This window comes from Saccostrea cucullata, unplaced genomic scaffold (genome assembly GCF_032062105.1).
Source record: "Saccostrea cucullata isolate Sc308-1 unplaced genomic scaffold, CSIRO_AGI_Scuc_v1 ctg1880, whole genome shotgun sequence".
NCBI classification, from domain to species: Eukaryota; Metazoa; Mollusca; class Bivalvia; order Ostreida; family Ostreidae; genus Saccostrea; species Saccostrea cuccullata.
The window spans coordinates 25,918-49,342 of NW_026919719.1; the positions used below are offsets into that span (position 1 = coordinate 25,918).

The 23,425-nt window shown below is 32.4% G+C and overlaps 1 protein-coding gene across 4 annotated transcripts; it reads left to right on the forward strand.

The window, feature by feature from the left end:
• Window positions 1-3,003: 3,003 nt before the first annotated feature.
• On the forward strand, window positions 3,004-16,072 carry LOC134236545 (uncharacterized). 4 transcript variants are annotated; one of them, XM_062718731.1, is made up of 3 exons: window positions 3,004-3,291; window positions 12,705-12,773; window positions 15,679-16,072. In XM_062718731.1, the coding sequence occupies exons 1-3, from the start codon at window positions 3,076-3,078 to the stop codon at window positions 15,721-15,723; spliced, it is 330 nt and encodes a 109-aa protein (XP_062574715.1). In that variant the 5' UTR covers window positions 3,004-3,075; the 3' UTR covers window positions 15,724-16,072. The 4 variants fall into 4 exon arrangements, with proteins under 4 accessions (XP_062574715.1, XP_062574724.1, XP_062574709.1 ...); XM_062718740.1 differs by lacking the exon at window positions 3,004-3,291 and adding an exon at window positions 5,628-5,876; XM_062718725.1 differs by lacking the exon at window positions 3,004-3,291 and adding an exon at window positions 8,430-8,720.
• Window positions 16,073-23,425: the final 7,353 nt, after the last annotated feature.

Genomic DNA, 23,425 nt, shown 5'->3' on the forward strand with positions numbered 1-23,425 from the left:
AACAATTTAAAAACACTTTTAGTTTTACTGACCATTCAGTCGGAAAACCCAGAATATTAAATTACAAACCGACAAAGAAGGCAAAAATTAAGCAGTCTCTATTTTGTATATGTTCAAAATTTTGTTGATTTGGGAGGAATGGATGATGATATTTTTAAATTGAGTGAAAACAAAAAATTTGATACAAGAAAGACACAATCGACTGGTAAAGGGAACGCCAGACCCGACTTCAATTCTTCGTTGGAAAGACAAAAAAGTCTTCGAAGTTTCCAGTCAACCAGACTCAGTCAGTCTGTCCATTCCAGCTCGAATCCATTCGAAACTGTTTACTTGAACACGGATGAACACATTTCAGCCCCCTTCCGCCGGATAGGAACGTCTATGACTCGGAGCGATTTCGATGATATTCCGGATAGAAATGTGTCTCCAGAATTTCGTGGTAAATGGACCACGTCTTTGTACGGATGCCTGGGAAATCCCCACTTATCCCTAGTGACTTGTGTGGCACCATGTTACACCGCGGCAAAAAATGCAGAGGTTGTGGGGGACCATTGTCTGGCCACCGGATTGCTCTATTGTCTTCTTTGGCCCTATGGCGTTTACATCGCTGCAGAAACTCGAAGACGAATCCGCGAAAGAAAAGTCATAGACGTAGAGAAACCAGTAAGATTTATTTTTCATGGTCAAGATCTAAATAGCATCATTTGATAAAGAAAAATTTTGAAAAAAAAATGATTTTTTTTTTTTTTACAAACCACGTATGAGTAATTTGTAGCATTGTAGACTCACTTCTTTTGCAAATATTTTATATATGAGTATGTGTAAAAGAACTATATATGCGGTATATTGCATATATTTGCCCCCACAAAAGTCAAATTTTGAAAACTTCCTGAAATGTGCTGAATTCAATAAATTGTATGAGAAATATGAATTAACAGAAAATATTATAGTGTCAAAGCAGTGTACTCACAATTTTTGTTTTTATGACGTCACAAACTAGTCCGATTTTATCCTTTTTCAGAAAGAGGATAAAATGGACAAAATTTCAACAATTTTAGCTTTAAAATGTATAGAGCGCAAGTTTGTTCAGGAACAATATTGACATATTTCATCAATTTGATATTATCATTCTACACATTATATCAAAATATTGATTCTGAACACACATGCGCTCGGTGACTTTTACTCAAAATATCGACGAAATATGTACTTTTTTCTGTAAAATTCATAAAAAACTGAAATTTAAGTAATGTTTGTAACGTCATTACGTACACATGGTGTCATTACTTATGAAAATATTCAGTGCTTTGAAGTCAGCATATACTCCCCTGTTTAAGAACTTAATTAAATATATCTCCATCAAAGTTTGATTTGGGGGGCAAATATTGGTTATTACCGAATAAAGTTCTTTACTAGTATTTTATTCATTTCGACCATTTATAATTAATAAAGTTTAGAAGCGCAATAATCAGATGTTTAAAGTCACATGTAACAAAATTACAAAATGGGTGAAATCAAAAATATACAGTCATGTAATACAATGTAAAAAAGAACGACAACTCTTAATGGGATGATCAGGATTTAATCCCCTTTTATAAAATAAGCTTAACTGTAAATAAAGGAGAATAAACATTTACTAGCTTTTTATTTCTTTTTTTTCGGTCGAATCAAAGTTGCTCGAATTGAATAAACTTCCAAAGTTCTTTGGAGTAATCTTTCTTACAGGGCATGTCGTTAGGATTAAGATTTAAAACTCTTTTGTACATGCAAAGAAAACAGGGTATTCAAATTTTTAAATAGATTGCAATACAAAAACCATGAAATGATGTTGTAAAGCATATCTTCTTAAAATTTTGCTGATCATTCTAATAAGCATCTTGGAAAGGCAGGGGTTCCGCCCTCTACCAATGTCTTTGTAGATGTATATTATTTTATAAGCATGGGCAAAAATATATATTGTACTTAAACAGGGTAAAGAAACTTAATTCATTTGGCATTGTTCTGCTTTTTTTTTTTGACATAACATGGTATGTGAACCCTACTTTAAAACGAGTTCAAGAGCAATGCTTTTGTTCTATTCTTTCCATGTGGGATATTTTTAAATCAACTCAATACAAGCGGTTACGCAATTCGGATACATTTTAAATATCTGTGTTAATTTCAATTACCTAAACAAATTCCAGTTTACTATTGCAATTAAAAGAACAGACATGTCATTTCAAGAAAAAAATAGGTCATTTTCAAAGGCTTTTTGAGTCATATAATCCACTGGCAAGGCAAATTGAAAAAAAAAAAAATTTAGATAAGAATGAACCATTTATGAAATCCACTGTCGACCGTCCTGGCGTCAGATTAAATATATGAACTTTAAATTTCTCAATATTTGAATATTGTGCAATCAATATCAGAGGACAACGGTTTTTGTATTCCCGACAGACCAATGTATCCACCTATTGATTTTCTAAGTGTTTTTTTTTTTAAAAAATAGAAGCACCAAATACGAAAATGATTCTAAATTATCAGCCAGCACTACTCAATTCAATATATATATATATATATATATATATATATATATATATATATATATATATATATATATATATATATATATATATATATATATATATATACAGATATTTTTTTCTTTGGACCAATTCACATTGCACTTAGAACTCTCAATTTTGTTTTCAAAAGAGAAACAATCATGCACTTTCAGTTTTGCAGGATAATACAAGAAATATCTAATTTCGAAATTTCAAAAAATGGCACTTCAAGGTCATAATATTTTATTGGTATTTAAGCTGCATGTAATAGGTAACTTAGTATAATTACTATGGAACTTTCATACTGAATGCATGAATTCCTTTTTTCATTATTCAAAGAACACTAAATATTGCATTTAAATTTTTTTATCTGTAATTTGAGTCGCGGTTTTTGTCACGTGACATTAGTAACTAGGGTTATGTCGTATAAAAACCACCATCCGAAATCGAACTCGTCATAGAGGAGCTTTGAGCTTGGGACCTTTTTTATTTGTTTTTCTATCTGTGATATTTTTACATTTATTGTAAAACAATGGGGGAATGGTCAAATGGTCTGTGTGGGTGCTTCAATAACATCACCCTCTGCCTCATCACGTATGTGGCCCCCTGTTACACGGCGGGTAAGAATGCCGAGGCCGTGGGGGACAGTTGTATAATGGTGGCAGTAGTCTATGCCATATTCCCCGCCGTTGGAGCTTACTTTGCGGCTAAAGCTCGAGAAAAGATCAGAGAACAGAAGGGGATCGAAGTAAGTGGTGGCACGGATCTTGTTTTTTATTCTTTCTGAATTTGAAAGTTTGAAGGATTTTGGTTTCTTACTGGTTTATTGCTTGAAAAAAAAAAACGATGAGGACATATAGGTACATGTATATGAAATCCAAATGCTCACATATTCAGTATTAAAATCAATTGGAAAAGATTAGAAAAATTCTGAATGTGAACGTTTCGTTGATATTAATGCAAGAAATTGAGATTGAATATTATTAGTGCTTTTAATTTACAAAGAGAGGAGGTCTTCTGACTTATAATATAAAAAAGGATTTTTGGCTTAAACCAATAAAGCTTTAATATCATTTTCTTTATATATTAGTGATAAATTACAAATGCGTTCTAGTGGAAAATCTTTTCTCTCAATTCACATAAGCTATTTTACTACAATGGTTTGTGTCCAGGCTTGCAGAAAACAAATATTGATCTTATACAGTGTAACCCATTTCTCGACACAGATTTATGGACACTTTCCCATTGTCGCTATTTGAGTTTCACTTCAATTATCTGAGAATTTTTTGGCGATATAATTTATGACCAGTTTAAATGGTAATACCGACTGTCTTTTGCAGTTAGTCTTTGAGCTGTTTATCTTTTTAAAAATCGATAGGAATTCCTTATTCTCTTTTTCCTATTCAAGTATATATGTAATGGCAATACAGTCAGTCAAGGCTGTCAAATTCTAAGTAAACGAGACCCCCTAGACCATAAACTGAGAATAGACTTAAGTCAAAATTTGATTCTGGATATCTTAAGTTTTATTTAACACATGTTTTTAAAAATTGCAGTTACGTATATAATAGTCCAATTCCAACAAAGTATGCAATTTTTGTTTCATCATCAATTTTTTTTTTTATTTATACTGATTTCAAATTTTGACTCGAGTCTGTTCTCAGTTTTTGGTCTTGGGACCAGTTTTCTTAGTAATATAAAGAACTTGATATTTTTTTCCATTGTGGTCTGCATTAAATAGTCTAAGAAGTTGCTCAAGATTTAAATGGTCTTATAAGAAAACTCAGTTTGTTTTTTGGCCTGGGAATCATTACTAAAACTCCAAGGGTAGGAAATGCACCATCACCTCCCCCATCCCCCTACAAAAAAAAATTGAAATATTGAAAAGTGAAAAGTCATTATAACATGTTTTTTTTTCTAGATATATTTTCTCCTTTTGTCTCTTTCGGACGCGAACGAAATGTTAAGATAGGTCCCATCGCAAACCTTCCCTTCACGTCGAAACGACCAATATAGGACCGGTTTTTTTAAATTCCAAATTTATTTTATTAACCTCTGTGAGTGAATTTGTTAAGACACAATTTCGGCTATTAATAAAAGAACTTGTTTTTAAAAATCAATAAATGGAGATTTAATCACCCGGGGGAAGACTTTTATCCGTCATGCCTGCAGACCTTGGGCAACAGTGCAGCCGGAGTTTTGGTTAAAATAGACGCTGATCTAATCGATGAAGCAAAGAACATGAAGAAAAAAAGTGAAAATCGTATGAAAAATAAAGGTTTTGTAGGGTTTTATTCCTTCTCGTTGTAACGCTCGAGATTTTGAAAAAAAAAATCGTAATAGAAAACAAATCGCTGTCATTTTTTTGGGGGGGGGGGGGGGGGGGGTTGAAAATTCATTCCAAAAGCAGTACGAGTTCTGGTTCTGGGTTTTTTTTTTTAAAAGTCAATTTAATTACCCCTATTTAATCTGTTAAATGCGAGTTGAAACATCTTGAGAAATTTACCGAGAGGTCTTTTTACTTACTAGTATTAGGTTTTTATAAAGGATTATTACCTTTATCTACAAATTTCTTTGAGAAAGTTCAATTGTGGAGATAATATTTTGAAATCCTTATTATCGAACACCGAAAAATATTGATTTAAAGAGAAAAGGTGTTTAAACACAGGGGAATCAAATTGGGATATAATGGAGACATTGACGTACATGTATAAATTTGTCGATTGACAAATGGTGACGTGACCTTAATGAACTCTGGGGGGACTTGCATTAAAGAATTTCATAAAGCAAACAAATGCCTAAAAGTTTTGAAGTGGAACTGTTTAAACATATATTCATGATATATACTTTGTAATATGTGCTCTCAAAAAGCAATTACATACTCTTGGGGTGAAATTCTTGAATAGATTCGTCTTTCTATAAAAGAAAGTTATTTGGTATGAAATTTAATTTCTAATTCTTATATACAGGGAGGGGCTGTGTACCCTGAGTCACGTGACACTTGTAACTAGGGGCTTTGGAATATAAAAACCAACATCCCACGTTGATCAGGTCATAGGAGTTAGTTTTTGTTTGGGACACTTTCTTATCTGTGATATATTTAAAAAAAAAACAGAAATGGGGGAATTCTCTAACGGTCTGTGTGGGTGCTTCAACAACTGTACCCTCTGCCTCATCACGTACGTGGCCCCCTGTTATACGGCGGGTAAGAATGCCGAGGCCGTGGGGGACAGTTGTATAATGGTGGCTCTCATTTACGCCATCTTCCCCGCCGTTGGAGCTTACTTTGCCGCTAAGGCTCGTGGAAAGATCAGAGATCAGAAGGGAATCGAAGTAAGTAGTGGCGCGGATCCACCCGTTTTCCTGATTCAGGGATCGGGAAGAACATTTTGGGGTGGGTGGATGATGGTGGGGTAGGGGGTAGTATGTTTTCTCTTATGATATTGTGGCAAGAGTCGTTGTTTTATGTCAAGAACTTGAAAGGGAGTAGTGAAAACATTATTCTTATTTCTAGTTTGAACTATTCTTTTGTTTGTTTTAGGACATTTCTCAATAAAAAGTACTTGAAAGATAATTAAAAAAAAGGTTGATAGAAGAATATGACCATCATATTTAACATCTTAAGGTCAGGTCAGATTTCACTAGGTTTTGAAATACTGTCAGGCTAGCAATTAGGAGCTTATAAATCATATATATTGTGAAAGAAGGAAACTGGTCCAATATATCGCTACATCGTTATAAACAATTTTTAACGGTGCACAATCTAGATAAGATTAGTTTTTAATATAAAACAATTTGATCTTAAATTATCTGTGTTTCTATAATACATAAATTTCTATGTTTTACTTTATCTATCATTAAATTTTCTTTTAGTTAGTATGTTTGTGTAATTTTCTTAATAAAAAAAGATAATAGTAAGGCACATGTATTTCTTCAAATGTTAATTAAAAGAGTTAATTTAATATTTCAATGTAATAAAAGCACACTGAAGAATATCTGATTAATTGATATAATCGTAGTGCTTAATGTTGTTTATTTATTGACCGACTGGCTATTTCGAGGGTAAATTGGAATAAGAGGCTACCTGTCTGAAGTGACTGACCAGTTTCCAGACTTCCCAAAGGTGGCCTCTTAAAACAGGTTTGACTGTATGTTTACACACAAAGAACGAGGGCGCATATGATTGACATTCAGCAGGAATCCGGGCTCACTTGAAAAGTTCAAATTTTCTTAATCCGTCACATAAAATTTTACAATGCTCTTGATACATGTATATTGGGTTTTGTGGAAAAGAAAAGGGAAGTGGTATCTTCCTGACATTTTTTTCTTTAATAAGAATAACTTTGAGTGAGCTAGACAAGTTATAATTTTAGGTACAAAATGTTACAATTTTGAAGTACGTTTTCCTAAAAATTTCCGATCTCTGTGTCTTCTCTTCATGACATGAACACGTTATTATTTGTTTGTATTTTTATTCGAAAAAACGAGCAAATATTTGTGTTTAAAAAGGGAGAGAATACCCAGGAACCATAAATGATAGCTCAGCCGTATATAATATATATGCGTTACCATGCAGTCCATAACAATAAGGAAGTTGTGCGGGGGGGGGGGGTGTCTTACATGGAGATATTTTTTATGCAGTCTTTTGTCAGTTTAATCTTATCTACTCTTCATAAAATGGATAAATTTTTGTTCAGTACTGTTGCACAGAGAGTGAAAGCAATTCTTCCATCCTACCAAAATTTTAAATAAATATAGATACCTGTAATTGCATTAACTATTTCTTATCATCTTGTAGGTGATCATTGATTGATGAAGTGTTACTAAGTTATCGTAAGAAGTAAGATAAGCGGACGTGGACATTTAAACAACTCTAAATGTTTCGTACACAGAATTCCTGCAAATCACACGCCAAATACGCAAATCTTTTCTTCTCTTCCTCTTTTTTTTTTTTTTTTTTTTTTTTTTTTTTTTTTTACAAATGTAATGAAATGCGTATTTTCCCCCAAGGGTTATTTGAGTCATTAGGATTAAGACATTTCCGTATATAATGACATACACATGTGTACAATATGTACGTATAGGGAATTAAACTCTGTAAAAAGTTCACATACTCACGTACTAGTATATATACATGTACATATACTTCTGTCATGCCTTTTCTTTTTATCTCCGCTTTATGAATGCATTTTAATATTTTCATCGTATATAGGTCCCTGTTCGTGGTTTATAATTTTCTTTGTAATTTAATTGTTATTTAATGAATGATAACAGAATAAGGTAACCGTATAACATTTACAGATTTGCTTCAACGAATTTCAGTTGCATATTAGTTGATTATCATCATTGATATGTAACACGTAAATGAAAGCAGTGTTATTGTAGACAAACCATTCAGGATCTTTGTCCCGGAAATCATTTTGTAGGCGGACTTTAATATGAAACATCCTTATTATGTATCAATCATTAATCCGCTTAATTGTGTGACTTTTCTGCTCTAATTTACATGATTTTTATTTCATTTTATTCAACTTTTTGGTCGCCATCGATTATAGCCTTTGCATAGTTTTTGCAATTACATAATGTATTCAGCAAAAAGTAGATGCTCTATCGAATTATTGAAATTAACTAAGTGTGAAAGAAAAAATCGAAATGTTCAGAATTAAAAATAATGGAATAAACAATAAATCGAAATCAAGAAATTTTCTGCTATGTTTGCTTTTATAACTTAAAATACTGTTAAAACCATCTTCATTATAACATGTACAACTTAAGATTTTTTCTAATTATAATAATAAAAGATATACATGCACGTGAAATGCAGTTAAGGTCACGTGATGAGTAACTAAGGCCAGTGCACTATATAAAAGCCGGTAAATCAAGTAGAACGTACAAACCATTCGGGTGCACGGAAGTCAGTGATTTGGACTCTTTTCTTATCTGTGATATAAACCTAAAACAATGGGGGAATTCTCTAACGGTCTGTGTGGGTGCTTCAATAATATCACCCTCTGTCTCATCACGTATGTGGCCCCCTGTTACACGGCGGGTAAGAATGCCGAGGCCGTGGGGGATAGTTGTATGATGGTGGGTGCCCTTTATGCAATCCTTGCTCCCGCTGGAATTTACTTTGCTGCTAAAACCCGCGAAAAGATAAGAGAACAGAAGGGAATCGAAGTAAGTAAAGAAAAGAGCGAAACTTTATTGCTCTTGCATTGAAAACTAACACATAAAACTATATTTGGAGAAAGGAGCGGATCTAGGGTATTTTTCTGCCCTTTAACTAAATTTGTCAGTGTCACTTTCTCTTGAAGGGTCATTATGCAACAGGGGGTATATGTAAGCATTTATAAATGTATTAGTTTATTAGAGGAAGATAAGGAATATAAAAGGTTTTGGGTTATACAAACGATTACAGTCTGTGAATTATCAAAAGCCGTAAAGATTATAAGCTTTAAACAGAACAGAAATTACTTCCTGTATATAGAAAACAACGTAGCTTGTTGAATATAGTGAGTAAAACCAGTATGCCTCGTATCATTTTTATCTCTTTGATATAAACCATATTTAAGAAAATAATTATGAAGGCTTAAAATTGTGTTCATAAAGGTTTTTGTCAAGTTATTGCGACAATTTTTCATACATTCCAGGAAATAGCGGGTCCTTATATTGCAAGTGTGTTATAGCGTTTTTCTATCCTTCTCCCTGATTATAAAATCAATCATACACACACTTGTCTCCGCCTTTGTCTTGTTTGCGAGTTTCTTTGAAGTATTTCTCATGTTAATCTTTCTTTTCTGAATATAATCCATTGAATCACAATTTGAAACGTATAGGCGCCAATAGTATAGTTGCGGTCAAACAGGGTTTTTTTTTCATTTAGAATATGCAGTTTGTTTACTCCTACCTTCCAACCAATCACTGCCCGAGTAGTAATATCCATCCGCGCTAAAATTCAGGTCCGTTGTTATCGGGTTATCGGTGTAAGTGTCACTGGGACTAGCGGGTATACGAAGGAGAGAGAGGGGCGTTGTCAGTCAAATTCTTCACACACCAGATATAACTAGCGAACGAAAGGATGGGGGAATTCTCTAATGGCCTGTTTGGTTGTTTTAACAACTGCACATTGTGTCTTATTACCTACTTCGTTCCCTGTTACACTGCTGGAAAAAATGCGGAGGCGGTCGGGGATTCGTGTGTGATGGTTGGGGCGTTGTACGCTATTTTCCCTATAGTTGGTATCTATTTCGTTGCAAAGGCTCGCGAAAAAATCCGAGAGCAAAAAGGCATTGATGTAAGTTTTTCATAATTTATTTTTGGGGTTCAGCTGTTTCAAATCGATATGTTTGATTAATAATATAATTGCTTTCATTAATTTGCACATCTTGTGATACAGGTGATAAACAAAATAAACATTGACATGTGCTTTTATATTGCTTTGTGGATAAATTCATGAATGATATTCAGAGTGTAAAATAAAAATCAATAAAACGGTTTATGTAAAAAAATGTTTTCTGGAAAAAATGCCGCAAATTTGAGTAAATCATTTGACCTTTCGAAATTGGGAGAAAAAGGATTAAGATTCTTCACTTGCTTTTGGGTCAAATTCATGGGGGTACAAGAAGGGTAAAAATATTCAAATGGTATTAAAAATGACATATTCGTATACTTTCCCCTCTTAAATTTGGGAAAAACATGCATTCCTCGTAAATGAATTGTTTGTATATAGAATACAAGTGGATAAGATAAATTTCATTTAAACTAAGTGCCCATCCCTAGCTGCTTAGTGAATCACTTGTTTTTGATATAAACGATCTAAAGGGGCCTTATTGTCAAAGTGAAGACAGCGGACCTGTCAAGAGGAATGGTATCCGGCATCTTTGTTGGAAAAGTTAAGGGCAGATCAAGGAAGTACTTTAGCCACACGTTATTGCTAATACGTCAAATAAACTTATAAATTATGCAAAGTTTAACTTGTAAATGAAAGACAGTCCGCTTAGACTCAGTACGTGTCTATGTGTACGCTAATACCGGATTCTTATAATCCGGATTCAACACGTAACTTCGCTGATAATCCTCTTTCGACCATTCAGAGTCCTTTTTTCCCCCTTTAAGTACTGTTGCTAATATTCATTTGTCTGACCAAGGGATTTGTATAAATAAGCCCTTCTATGTCAACATTGTTCGTGTTCTGGGTTTAAACTAAATTGAGGTCAACAGACCTACAAAGGTGTGACATTTAGTAAACATTATTATGCATGGTCAATACTGGAGGGTAAAAGGAAAAGATTTGTATACAATGACCATGTACTACTGTCCAATTAAAGATACAATGTACTTTGTCCTTGAGTAAGTAGCAAGGGCTTTCAGAGGAGCAGGTAGGGTAGGATGGGATATACAAATTTATAAATACACCCCTATAAAACAAAATGGACTGATAAAAAGATAATAAAACTTCAAGTATTCGTGTGAATGAGCAAAAGTTTACAGTTTTTGGTGTAAAAAACATCCATTTAATAATTGACCCCCTGCAGGTCCCCGATACACTGTGTTGCCCGCTATCCGTTAAGGCTTTAAAACTTTTGTCAAGTGAGACAAGGGGTAAAAATTGACGCTTTAAGTTGTTTATTTCTGACGTTCCACACTGAAGTATAAGTGTTTCCGATCTATCGCCTCTATTCAAGTCTTTCCCATTATCTTTAATCAAAGTTTAACAACTATTTTAAAACGCATCTTTTAACTATTTCACTTTTTTAACTTTCTAATTGCCCCATTTCGTTAAAGAACCAATGGACAAATTAAAGGTTTTAAAAATCTTGTCTGTAATGATGATTGACTGGCAAATTAAGGTTATTTAATCATTTGGATTTAAATAAAGTCAGTATTATTGTATAAAAGACATTTTGCATGTACCTACAACTTACAATGTAAGTAGCACAGGACCAAATAATTCTTACTTTGCAATAGGGTCAAGTTAATAAGGTCAAGGTCATTGAGGAGGAAAGTGTATAATTTTGGTTTATTCAATGTTATTGGTGAGCATTCTCGGCAACCATTGGACTGTTCTTTTTTCAATGGCATTCCTATCTGAAACGCAAATCTAATGTTACAAATAATGCAAATGTGTCGTTCTGTTTCGGCTCCCTGATGTTATCAGTCACTGTGTAAAATGTCAAATGTTTCTACTTTCCTGTATAAAGCGGCAGATAACATTTTTCCTTTCAAAAATCTTGTTCCATGTCTTTTAACTGTTTTGGTATAGGCGAGGAGTTGAAGTCCTGACTTTGCATTTCCTATAATGTTTAACAATGCATCTGTTTTATACAGGGATGTTTTGATAACACTTTGGTGCTGCATATACTGCCATGTTTAAATGTATCCCTATTTCATACAGTTGGTACTCAATCTAAAGAAAAGAGACGTACAGGGCTTTATTTTCTTTTCAAGTTTTGTTTTTATTTTGGTTGAGTGAATCGCGGTAAAATTTGACCATGGTTATGTTTTGCAAGAATCCCTTAATGTTGACCGTAAGGCGCATTTAGATCTGTTCTATTGCACGAGTGTTTTACAGTCGTTTGTGCAATTACATTAGTGTTTTATAATGTTCATTTTTGCGTTATATAGGGATCATTGGGTTGTTTTGTTCCAACTGTGTTTAATATTTTTACAAGAATCCGTCGGTAGTAATTTTCTGGTTTAATTGTTCCATTACATTATTACAGTATAGATTAGTGTTTTACAAGTTGACCCACTACATGTACTTACAGGGATCCTTTAGTGATTTAGTTTAAATTTATTACAATAGTGTTTTACAATTATTACCGGTATTTATTTACAGGGGTTTTTCGGTGATGATTGCCTGTTTGTTTTTTTTTTTGGTATCTATTACAATAGTGTTTTCAGTGTTTACAATGTTTTCCCACCACTTACAGGGATCCTTCGGTAGTGATTGTCTGGTTTTATGTTATCTATAACAATAGTGTTTTACATTTTTTCCCTTTACTTACAGGGGTCCTTCGTTGCTATGTTTTTTATTACAATAGTGTGTCTCAGTGTTTTACATTTCTTTTACAGGGATCCTTCGATGGTGATTGCCTGGTTTTGTTATCCATTACAATAGTGTTTTTCAGTGTTTTACAATGTTTTTTCCTTTCTTTACAGGGGTCCTTCGGTGGTGATTGCCTGGTCCATCTGTTCTGTCCACTTTGTGCTTTAGTACAAGATGCTCAGGTAAGTTAAAAAAAAAGGCGGATCTAATTATTTCAAGATCAATCAAATTTTTGCGTGAAGAATGTACAATCAAAGCAAGTCAAATCGATTGAAATAAACAATTTGTAACCTTCAACCTTTTAACTTTAAATACGATTTATTTGTGTACGTTTGCTCATAAGACTGTCCTTTATTTGATTTTGATAAACTGTGTCCATATTTCGAAATTCGGATAAATGCGCTCATGGCCATACTGTGATATCAGGCCTCCACATAGCGAAAAACTTAGATACGTATACATGTACTAAATTCATCTAAGTGCAACATAAATATCATGATAATGAAAAATTGACACTTATTGGATTTATAAGTATCTTCAGTTTTAGTAGGGAAAATGTACTTAAAAGCTCATGCAATTTTGTAAACGTTGTGGTAGAATTAGACAAGAATATATATTTAGATAATATTTTCTGATTAAAAAAAAAAAAAAAAAAACTACCGTCATTGTATTACTAGGGGGTAATAATGTATGGGTTATAATTTTCCTGTTTACCCTAGCTCAGAAGAGACATAAAATATCTATATTCAGTTAAACTCAATATGTTATTCAGAATGAAGGAAATTAATTGACAGAATACAAAAATAATTAGGTAGAAATAGTTCCTTAAAATGATATAATTAGATTTACGAAAAAAAAAAACGTGTACTGTGCATGAATTTCATGTTTAGCCGGAAATTAAGAGATTATATGTAATATTTTGAAAATGAAATGGAGAAATGTAAAATTTTCATCAGAACGTCTACGTAAACCACAAACACATATTTTGAAGGTATCGTTTTAAGTTTTATTTAGTTATTTGAGTAAAGGCTTTTGTTGTTTTCTTCCTTCTCTGTGTCAATAAGCTGGCAGTTTTGAAGGAAGAGGTCAAAAAACCAGTCAAGCCCCAGTAGCCACAAAAGCCTCAAAAATAAAATATGATACCTTGTTTCTCCTATTAATAAACTCTGCACACACATTGTTATTCAACTTGTTTTCAAAATAGTACATTTTTGTTCGACAAGAAAGGGGGACCCTGCATTTTTTTTATCTTTTTTTTTTGCATTTCTTTAATAATGGTCTTTTCTTATGTTTAATTCTTGCTTCCCTATTTCTTTGTGCAATTTGCTTTGACAGGGAAAAAATAGGGGTGTGATTTACAAGGTCAAGTGCCATTTTTATAGGTCAATCGGACCAAATCCATTCAGGGGTAAAAAGACAGATTAGGCTAATATTTAGGGAAGCATGGCACTTATGTACAATTTAAACACACGCGAAAGCAAGCTTATAAAATTCAGGTGTTTATCTAGATGGCGCAATGTTATATTGTTGTGTATATGTGGTACACTTTATTATTTGTTCGGAGAACTAAACGCAATGATGATCGATTGATTTCTATGCAATAGTCTTTGACCAACCGCTTGGAATTTACTGACGTGTTTGGTCCGATATAAAGAGATTTGTTGTAGCGACGTGTAAACATGGCGCAATCTCACCATGGCGGTAGTCAAAATAGATCACAAACATTACATGAAATGAAATAAGACTCAAGTGCTGCTTTGTTTAAAAATTCTGGGAGAAGACTACTGAAAAGAAAAAAAACAAACCAAAGTGGTATTTCCAAATGAATTGGTGCATGAAAAGCATTATTAATAGAAAAATAGGTTTAGGCTTCAGGAACAAAAGCTTTCATCAGACAGTGTCAGAAAAAAATCTATATTACTGAAAGAAAAAAAAAATATAAATGATTCAGAAATCGATATTAGAACAATACTCTTCCTCCATTTCACCGTCAGCTAGTGTGATATAGTGTCTGTATGATATTTAACTGTGTCGAGTCATTTGTAATGCTTGGCGAAGCCAAATTAAAAAAATATTTGGATCAGAGATCATAAAAATGAGAAAGAAACGTCAGGAATCATTATTTTTCAAATTATCGACCAATTTTCTTGTTTTATTCACACTTGTCTCTTTGCTCTAATAATGCTTTTTGAACCTTTTAATCTAAATTCATTATTTATTAGACTGGATTTTAGCCTTGCAGGCAAATTTTACGAATGAGTTCGTGCACGGCGGAATGAAGCGAAACAGTCGTATAGAATCGTAATGAATTCAGGTGGGCGTTGCGTATCCATAGTAACTTGTCCCCTCAACTGTAAAAAAAAATTCCATTGAATGGATTTGACCCATTAAGGCCTTCATTCTTCAATGAAATGAAGCACCCTGGGGTACTGTAAATAATGTGCTCGTTATTCAGAGAATCGCCTTTCTGACCCTTAAACCTGTTTTTAAATATGATGTGCGACAGATAAAACAATTGATAGTAGAGCAAATCGTATTGCGTTTATTCTTGCAGTATCTCGAGTAAAACTTGGGTTGGTTAAGTATCAACTTCATTAGTTAGATTAACGGACATGTTCAAATCGAAAATTATTGGAATTATTAAAATTCTAAATCACTTAGTTTGACTTGCAAATCAGCCGACAGATCTATGCAAACACGAAATTGGTCCAAACTTGTAACGCAACGGGGTCTTTAGAACATTATTCGTTAAATTATTGATTTGAAATAATGAAGCACATTGATTAAGGTGTCGTCTTGCTTTTTTCTGTGATATTAGATTTAGTTGTATTTATTCCCATCTAATCGATTAGACAAATGATAGGTCGTATTGTGGAATCTTTGATTAAGACTCCCATGCAAATATCTTTTGGCTAATATGTATGCCTTTATTTAAAGCTATTTTTAAAAATCTCAATGGTGAATAAACAAATAACTGAAATAAATATGAGGACAATCTTACTCGCAATTAATTTTGTATGTATGTGAATAATTTAAAACCTTTTTAGATTGAAATCAATACATAATTTGCTGATTTTTTTTCTTCAGGAAATCCAACCCCAAGCACAGGCGCAGTCTATGGCTAGGGAATAGGAATTCTTCGGTGTTTAGAGTTGAACGGTGACGCTTGTCAAACTTTCTAAGTGATGATTCCATTAGGCATGCGTGCCTTATACTGGATCCGAAACTCCATGCTTGACATATGAACAAGTTTTTTAAAAAAATAATCTATATTAGAAAATATTTTTCTCTGTTCAAATGGTATTTTTGTCTGTTTTAAAGGACGCCTTGATTTTTTATTTCCATCTGTCACCGAACGCTCAAACTACATCATCTTTTTATTATTTTTATGAATTTCTCTAAGTTGCCTGTATATATATTGTATTTTTGTATGGTTATGATGAACATACTTGGATGAATTCTGATAAAATACAAAATTTTATTGTTTCTTTTGTGTATTTGTGTCTTGGTGATCTACATTCTAAACAAAAGGGATTTACTGACCTGTATCTGCCAGTAAACCATAATGTTCAGGTTTGAGATCTAAATCATGTCGAATACTAAGTAACGTGGATTTGAAATATTTAAAATCAATGGGATTAATGCAATGGAGAGGATAAGCCGAGCGCATGATTTCTTTGATAATGGCTAATTGGAATGTTTAAATAGATTCACGGGTCAGCACAGTACTGACTTTCTTGGCTCACAATAACCAGATATTCTACAGTCTGAATGGAGAATAGAGGAGTTTAAAAGGTTAATTTGTCGGCAACGACAGTGCAACAAATACGGATACATAGTGACAATGGATAATTAGCTACACAACGTCTCCTTTGTATTGGGTTCTGAATTGGATTATGGTTCCCAAGGCTAAAGCTAGAAATAGCACAGTATATAAGTGTTTGTAAATCCAAAATCCATTCTTCTTCAGATATTAATAATTCTTGGCGAAGCAAGCATTCGGGCATGTAAATTCAATGAAGGACTTTTGCTAGGATTTCAATTATATTTTTTAAGCATGAAAATTAATCTAAAGACAAAATGTATTCAATTTTATTTTAAAGTCAAAACTTTCAGAATTTGATTTTGCATCATTTATAAATAAAATAAGCTAATAATACCAAACAAAAATATATACATTCAATCATTTGTTTGTAGCAATTTTGCAATTACAAATGAAAAGATGTGTATTTTTATAATAAATAACTTCTTATCCAACAAGCAAGATTCTAGAGCCACCATCTCGTATCCAAAAGATAATGTTAATTATGCATGTTATAAACATAATGCATGCATGTACACTGATAACAAACTTCAAATAAGGTGTGACAAATTCTGCTTATAAGTCCTTCGAATTGCTAGAAGATTTATATTGTGCGCGTCCTGTATCAGCCTTGCATCAAGGATGTAACGTGTTGACGTGGGTGAAGCCTGGGGCAAAGGTTGAAGGCTGTTGGCAATTGAATTTTGACATCCCCTTCCGTTCATTGCTATAAAATAAATACATTGTGAATTGTCAAATATCAATTCATATTCATAGAAGCTTTTTAAAATGTTAAAACATTTTAGAAGGTGCCAGAAAACAAATGTATATATGAATGAATCCTTTTTTTATAACGCACTTTGAAAAATTACGCACTTTGAAAAATTTTTCAAAGTGCATTGATTTTGTCCCAATTTTAACTTACTTTGATTTTTTTTTCAAAGTGTGTGATTTTTTTTTAAAGTGTGTTAATTGCCACAAACTTTCCTTGGCACGTAATGAAAATAAATACAGTGGTGTAAAATACTAAGTGTACATGTATTTGAAAAAAATGAATATCTTTACACAATATTTATAATTTCATCTTTGATGCATGATTTAAACTTCAGACTCCTGTGACACAATATTTATAATTTCATCTTTGATGCATGTAGAATAATTTGCAACAAAAATATTCAAAAGTTGAAAAAACTTATCGAAGAAAAATCAATTATCCAAGGCAAGAAACTTCCCTGAAAAGATGGATAAAAGAGACTTTTTAAGTGCAGTTGTAACAACGTTTAAACTATGCAAACAATGTAAGCCATTTGCTGTCATTCAATGATTTATTTGCACAACCTTCCCAAAAAGCTTTATGGTTTTTCCGAAATTCCATAGTCTACGTAGGTGTAGATTATAAGCCATGGCCAGTATCGATTAATGCAACTACACTATAAGATTTTGTTTAAAAATGTTATCTCGTTTAAAGAAACCCCCTATTTATAATGAAGTTTCAAATGAAAAATTCAGCATATAGGTTTCATATTTCTAACGCCGGATTTTAATTTAAATCAAGCCTAATTACACCTTACATCTCTAAATAATTCAGCAATTACATTTACATGTACTACCCCTTCAAATTTATCAAGGACTTTTATCAAGAAACACCTTTTTCATTTAGTGTTGTTAGTTATACAGTTAATATTTAGTTACAGGAAGGAAATCGCTTTTTGCAGACTTTACATACTTTGGCTTTTAGTTTAATGTAGAAAGGCGTTAATCTCTCTCTCTCTCTCTCTCTCTCTCTCTCTCTCTCTCTCTCTCTCTCAGCGAATAAAAATTTGATAGCCTTTTTCTATGAGAATGATTTTTTAGTATAATTAAATGAGGAGATATTATAAATACTTTGAAAAGTCTTTACTTTGAGATATTGCATTTTCATGCAATGTCTTTTGTGCACGTGGTATAAAGAATGTAGCTGACGGGGCTCACATGTATACAAGTTCCTGCATGTCGTTTACCTGTCTAGTACATGTCGTTTAGCTTAATTAGAATAAATTATCGAGATTTAAATAAATGTTTTAAAAAATGAATACAGTTAACAAAATTGCGACTCTGCATACTGACCATTGTAAAACAATAACTCAAAATTTTCATTTAAAAAAAAAGCAACTGCAGAACACGTAAGAATAGAGCATTCTTAAAATATCATTTTCTTTTTTGATAATTGTGCAATGCTTTCTTTTAAATTTTAAATATGCAGATTTGTATTTCGAAATATTTCTTCAAGAAATAATTGATTAAAGCACACCCTTTGAATTTAGAGGGGTTTATCTTGATCGAGTGCTTTAGATTAAAATCCCCAGGCTGGTTCAAACAAAACTGGGCTAAACCTTATTACTTATATATGTGTATTTTTAGATATTACGTACACTGTACCCATCTGCGTGTATTTAAACTACATATGTGCTCGAAATTCTTTGCATGTTAACTGTAGTTAATGAATGAATACAAGAAAATTATCTCAAGGACTTGAAAGAAAAACAAAACGAGTGTAGTTAATTTATATCAGTTAACCCCATTAAACTTCAGACCTAAACTCCCAAAGATTGAATCTTTTGGATGAGAGTTTCAAATCTCTGCGAAAATAACATGTGCGTGAGAGCAATTATATATTTTATTTTCAAAAGTATGGCCTTTTTAACCTGTGATAGATACATGTATGATTCATAACGATTGAATGGAACGATCAGTGACCGAGGAAATATTGATTTTTTTTTTCTGATCCATTTCAAACCATGCACTTAAACCATTCAAACAGTCCATTATGATTTTGATTATACAGTGCAGGATTCTAACTCGCCAATGTTATACAATTATAACTGTTCTTTTAGGTCAATACAATGATTTAGCCATCTGAGGAGTACAGTATTCACCGAGCCCGAAGGGCGAGGTGAATATTGTACTTCGGGCGAGGTGAATATTGTACTTCTCAGATGGCTAAATCATTGTATTGACAGAAAAAACAGCAATAATTGTTTCATTATATTATTCACTGATAAAATGATAAATCCCATTACTTGTTTGCATTTAATTAAATCCTAGCCAAATACAAGAGAGAAGCAGAATTAAAATATAAATAAGCCTTACCAGTCGTATCAATTTGAAGTTTTTTTTTATCAATTTTAGTTGCCATGAAAAAATATTATGTCAGTCTTTTTTATAGGATAGATTTTGAAAGGAAGGGGTATATTATCAGGGAAAACTGACTGCCAAAAAAGTAAAAATTGTTGTTCAGTAAAAGTGTTGGAGGGGGGTCCCTGCATCCCCTCTTACCACCCTCATCCGAAAATATATATTCGCTTATGTCTTGTTCACATGAAAAAAAAGCCATAGTCGTTTGAATAGCTTTCCAAAACAATTTATATATCATTTTGGAATTTCCGATCTATTTTTCATCAATGTAGAGGAAATAAATCCTTGTATTGACGTGAAACGTCACGTGCAGGTCAATACAACGTAGTATTTTTCTAACATAGTTGGATCTCAGCTAATCAGAGAGATGGAAATTATTCAATCATATAATAATAATAATTATATAGTGACTGTGGATAGACTATAAAAACTATCAGAGGTTCATGAAGTATTGCTGTTGCAGAACAAAAATAATTTCGAAAATATTATGGAAATACCGAGGTCAGTTAAAATTATATCTGGTAAATTCAATGTTAACACAACTTCCCTCTAAAGATACTCATTCTAAAAAACTATATTACTATAAAAATAAATGCTGTAAAACACTTTTTTATCATCTATTTATAGCTTAATCTAAGTTTTACAACTTAATAATCAAAGATAATGCGATTTTTGCAATAACTGAATGATACTACCGTTTTTTTTTCTATTTTATAAGCAACATCTAGACCATTGCCATTTTGTAAATTTTGTATTTCTACTGCCATCCGGTTAATTCAAAATTTACAATATGAGACGTTGATAACAACATCTTTCAGCCTTTAGATATATTCATGACACCTGTAAGTCAAAAACATACTTTGGTTTTTAATTTTTCCAGTTAACTTTTACCAAATTATTGACCTGGATATGACTTTCTTAATTTTATTAATACAGAACAATAGAAGCTGAAAAAGATTAAGTCAGATAACTCCCTCTCCGCCACATTCTAATTAAAGTTAGATCTCTGATCCGCGCTTCTTTGATCGCTATATGAAATTTACAGGAGCGGATCAAAGATCTATTTTTAATTAGATTGTCTCCGCCATTAATGGCAGCTGATCCCACCTCTGATGTTTTTGGACGTCCTTGTTTTCTCTGCTCATATTTTGTATTGTTTAATGACTTTTGAGCTTGAATACTCACTATTCGTTAACTCCATATACATGTATTTCATTTCTAAAACTTTGGAAATTTCATTTATAAAACTTGGCGGCATTTAAATAGATTAATAGGTTAAATCTCCGAAACCAATTACAAGAGGAAAGCGAAAAACGTGTCAAGTATAAGTAAATCTATCTTGATATCTGATATTCGATAACCAAAGTGGGGTGGCTAAGTTGTCAAAACAAATGAAAATGTTTCTTAACAATGCATTACGTGTACGTGTTCAGTGTTAAAAGGTCTTTGTTGCACAAGGAAGTTTTGCAATTTTATCAGTGACGTCACATTGAATTCACTTGAATTTATTTCAATTTAATTGTGCAACTGATAGCAGTTGTTAAAGGTAATCAGATGCGCCGTATTTTTTCTATAAAATCCGAAAAGTTTTCAATTACATAAAGCTTTTACTTTATTACACAGACATACATGTAAATATTAATTTAAAGTGGTTTTGGTTTCTTCAATGGCTAATTTTAAGTGATAAAAGAATTAAATAAATTACATGATCAGTACGTACTAATCCCTGCTGACAAAGCAGGTAACAGCAGTCTTCGTTTATAAGGTTCATTATATAAATTGTATTTTAGAAGAACTTGGATTTGATTTTACAAATAACAATCCAACTTACAGTCATAGTTCACTTTCTAAGAAAGAAATTCTTCAAAATCATATGTCAGTTTTGAATATTTTTAATATCCCAAAGAACCAAAATGAATTTGAACTACAATATCTATACTGGATTCAGAAACTTCACAAGAATCCTTACAAACAAAGATACATAGCGGGTTCAAATAAATGCTCAATAATGCCTCATTCTTTACACCTCACTAAGATTTTAACAGTAGTGCTGCATGTGCAACAATATAATCATGAAGTGGTGTAAATCGGATGTGGATGCTTAAAAATTCCAAGGGATATTTTGGACAATTTGAAATCACAAGATTTTACCAAAATCAACAAAACATTTGACTTTTCCACTTTATACACAACCATCCCCACAATAAATTAAAGTCCAGGCTTTTTGATATCATTTATAGCGGCTTTTTCAATAAATATGGAGCTCGTACATTTACTTTCCTTGTCATTGGCAATTTACAAAATTTTTGGTTAAAAAACATTCTGATTGTACACACAAGTACTTTGAAGTTGACATCAAAAAGATGCTTGAGCTTCTGATTTACAATATCTATGTGGTTTTTGGAAACCATGTCTTCCAACAATCTGTTGGAATCTTCATGTGTACCAATTGCGCCGTTTTATTAGCAGACCTATTTTTGTATTCATATGAAGTAGAATTTGTCAAAAATCTTGTACGTAAAAAAAAGTAAAAACTTGCTATGGCCTTCAACTCGACATCTAGATATACCGACGACGTATTGTCAATTAACATGTATAATTTCCATTCCATGTCGATACAATATATCCCACTGAACTTGAGATAAATGATACTACAGAGTCTGAGACATTTGTTTCATATTTGGATATTTAACTTGAAAAAGACGTTAACGGTAATCTAACAACCAAGCTATATGATAAACATAATGACTAACTTTACAATAGTCAATTTGTAAGCTCTATGGTCGATACAATGACCTTGTTAGCAAATACAATTTCACTGAATCAAATGATGACTGGCGTTTTTCATACTTATTGTTATTTCAATATTTATACACTGAATGGACAACGGATTTCCCCGTTATTTCCTGATAATGACAAGGAACACTCGGTGGGTGTGACCAGCCGGCAGGGGATGCTCACTCCTCCATGGCACCTGATACCACCTCTGATGTTTTGGAGGTCCATGTTTGCTCTGCTCTTATTTTGTATTGTTTATGGACTCTCGATCTTGAATATTGTTTGTTATCTCAATATTTTTCATCATGAAGTATTTTACCCTCGATATCTCGATTTTTTCCCCCTTCGAGTTCGAGACAATGAGGTTTGGCCTTAGTTCGGTCGAATATATATGTCTTCAACTAATTACTCTCCAAATATTTTCCTCAATATTCGAATCTTCGGATATCTTGAAGTTTTTCTCGGTTCTATCGAAATCGAGATATTTAGGAGGTTCGATATGCAGCAGTTTTATCATCATTTTTTATTATCATATTTTTTTTCATTTTCATTTTTTTATTTTAAAAATATAAATATCATTTTATTTATGTTTATCTCTTTCATTTTTAAAACTTTCAATGAATGATATCATTTTAAGGAAATTCAACAACAAAACTCGCAAGGAAGCATATGAGGAAGATTTTTTTTTCACAGTTAATGGATTATTATTTAATTAGTATCATCTATTATGCAGCTGTGAAAATATTTCCCTTCTTATCGGTAAAAATCTAAAAATATTAAAATATAAGGAAATTAATTAACTTCTAACAAAATTTAGAAGTCGAATTATTTATATTTTAAAAGAATTCTACCGGGAATAACCGAATCTGTTAAAGAAACAAGTAAATAAAAACACTTTTCCCCATTTACTTTTTTTACGAATCTGTCTAAATTACAAGTATTATCAAAAAGAGAAAAAGAGGAGTGAGAAGAACTAGGATTAGTGTCCATTGGTTTTCATTGCCTGTTTCACTACACGCTGAGAAGTTCTTATGCACATCCTTGTATATTATCATTCGTCATATAGGTACATTTCAGAAA

What these genes read in the sequence shown, in the direction of transcription:
- LOC134236545 (XM_062718731.1), top strand. Translation starts at nt 3,076, where the DNA reads ATGGGGGAATGGTCAAATGGTCTGTGTGGGTGCTTCAATAACATCACC. An exon ending in GAGAACAGAAGGGGATCGAA is followed by an intron (nt 3,292 to 12,704) that starts GTAAGTGGTGGC and finishes CTTTCTTTACAG; the next exon opens with GGGTCCTTCGGTGGTGATTG. An exon ending in CTTTAGTACAAGATGCTCAG is followed by an intron (nt 12,774 to 15,678) that starts GTAAGTTAAAAA and finishes TTTTTTCTTCAG; the next exon opens with GAAATCCAACCCCAAGCACA.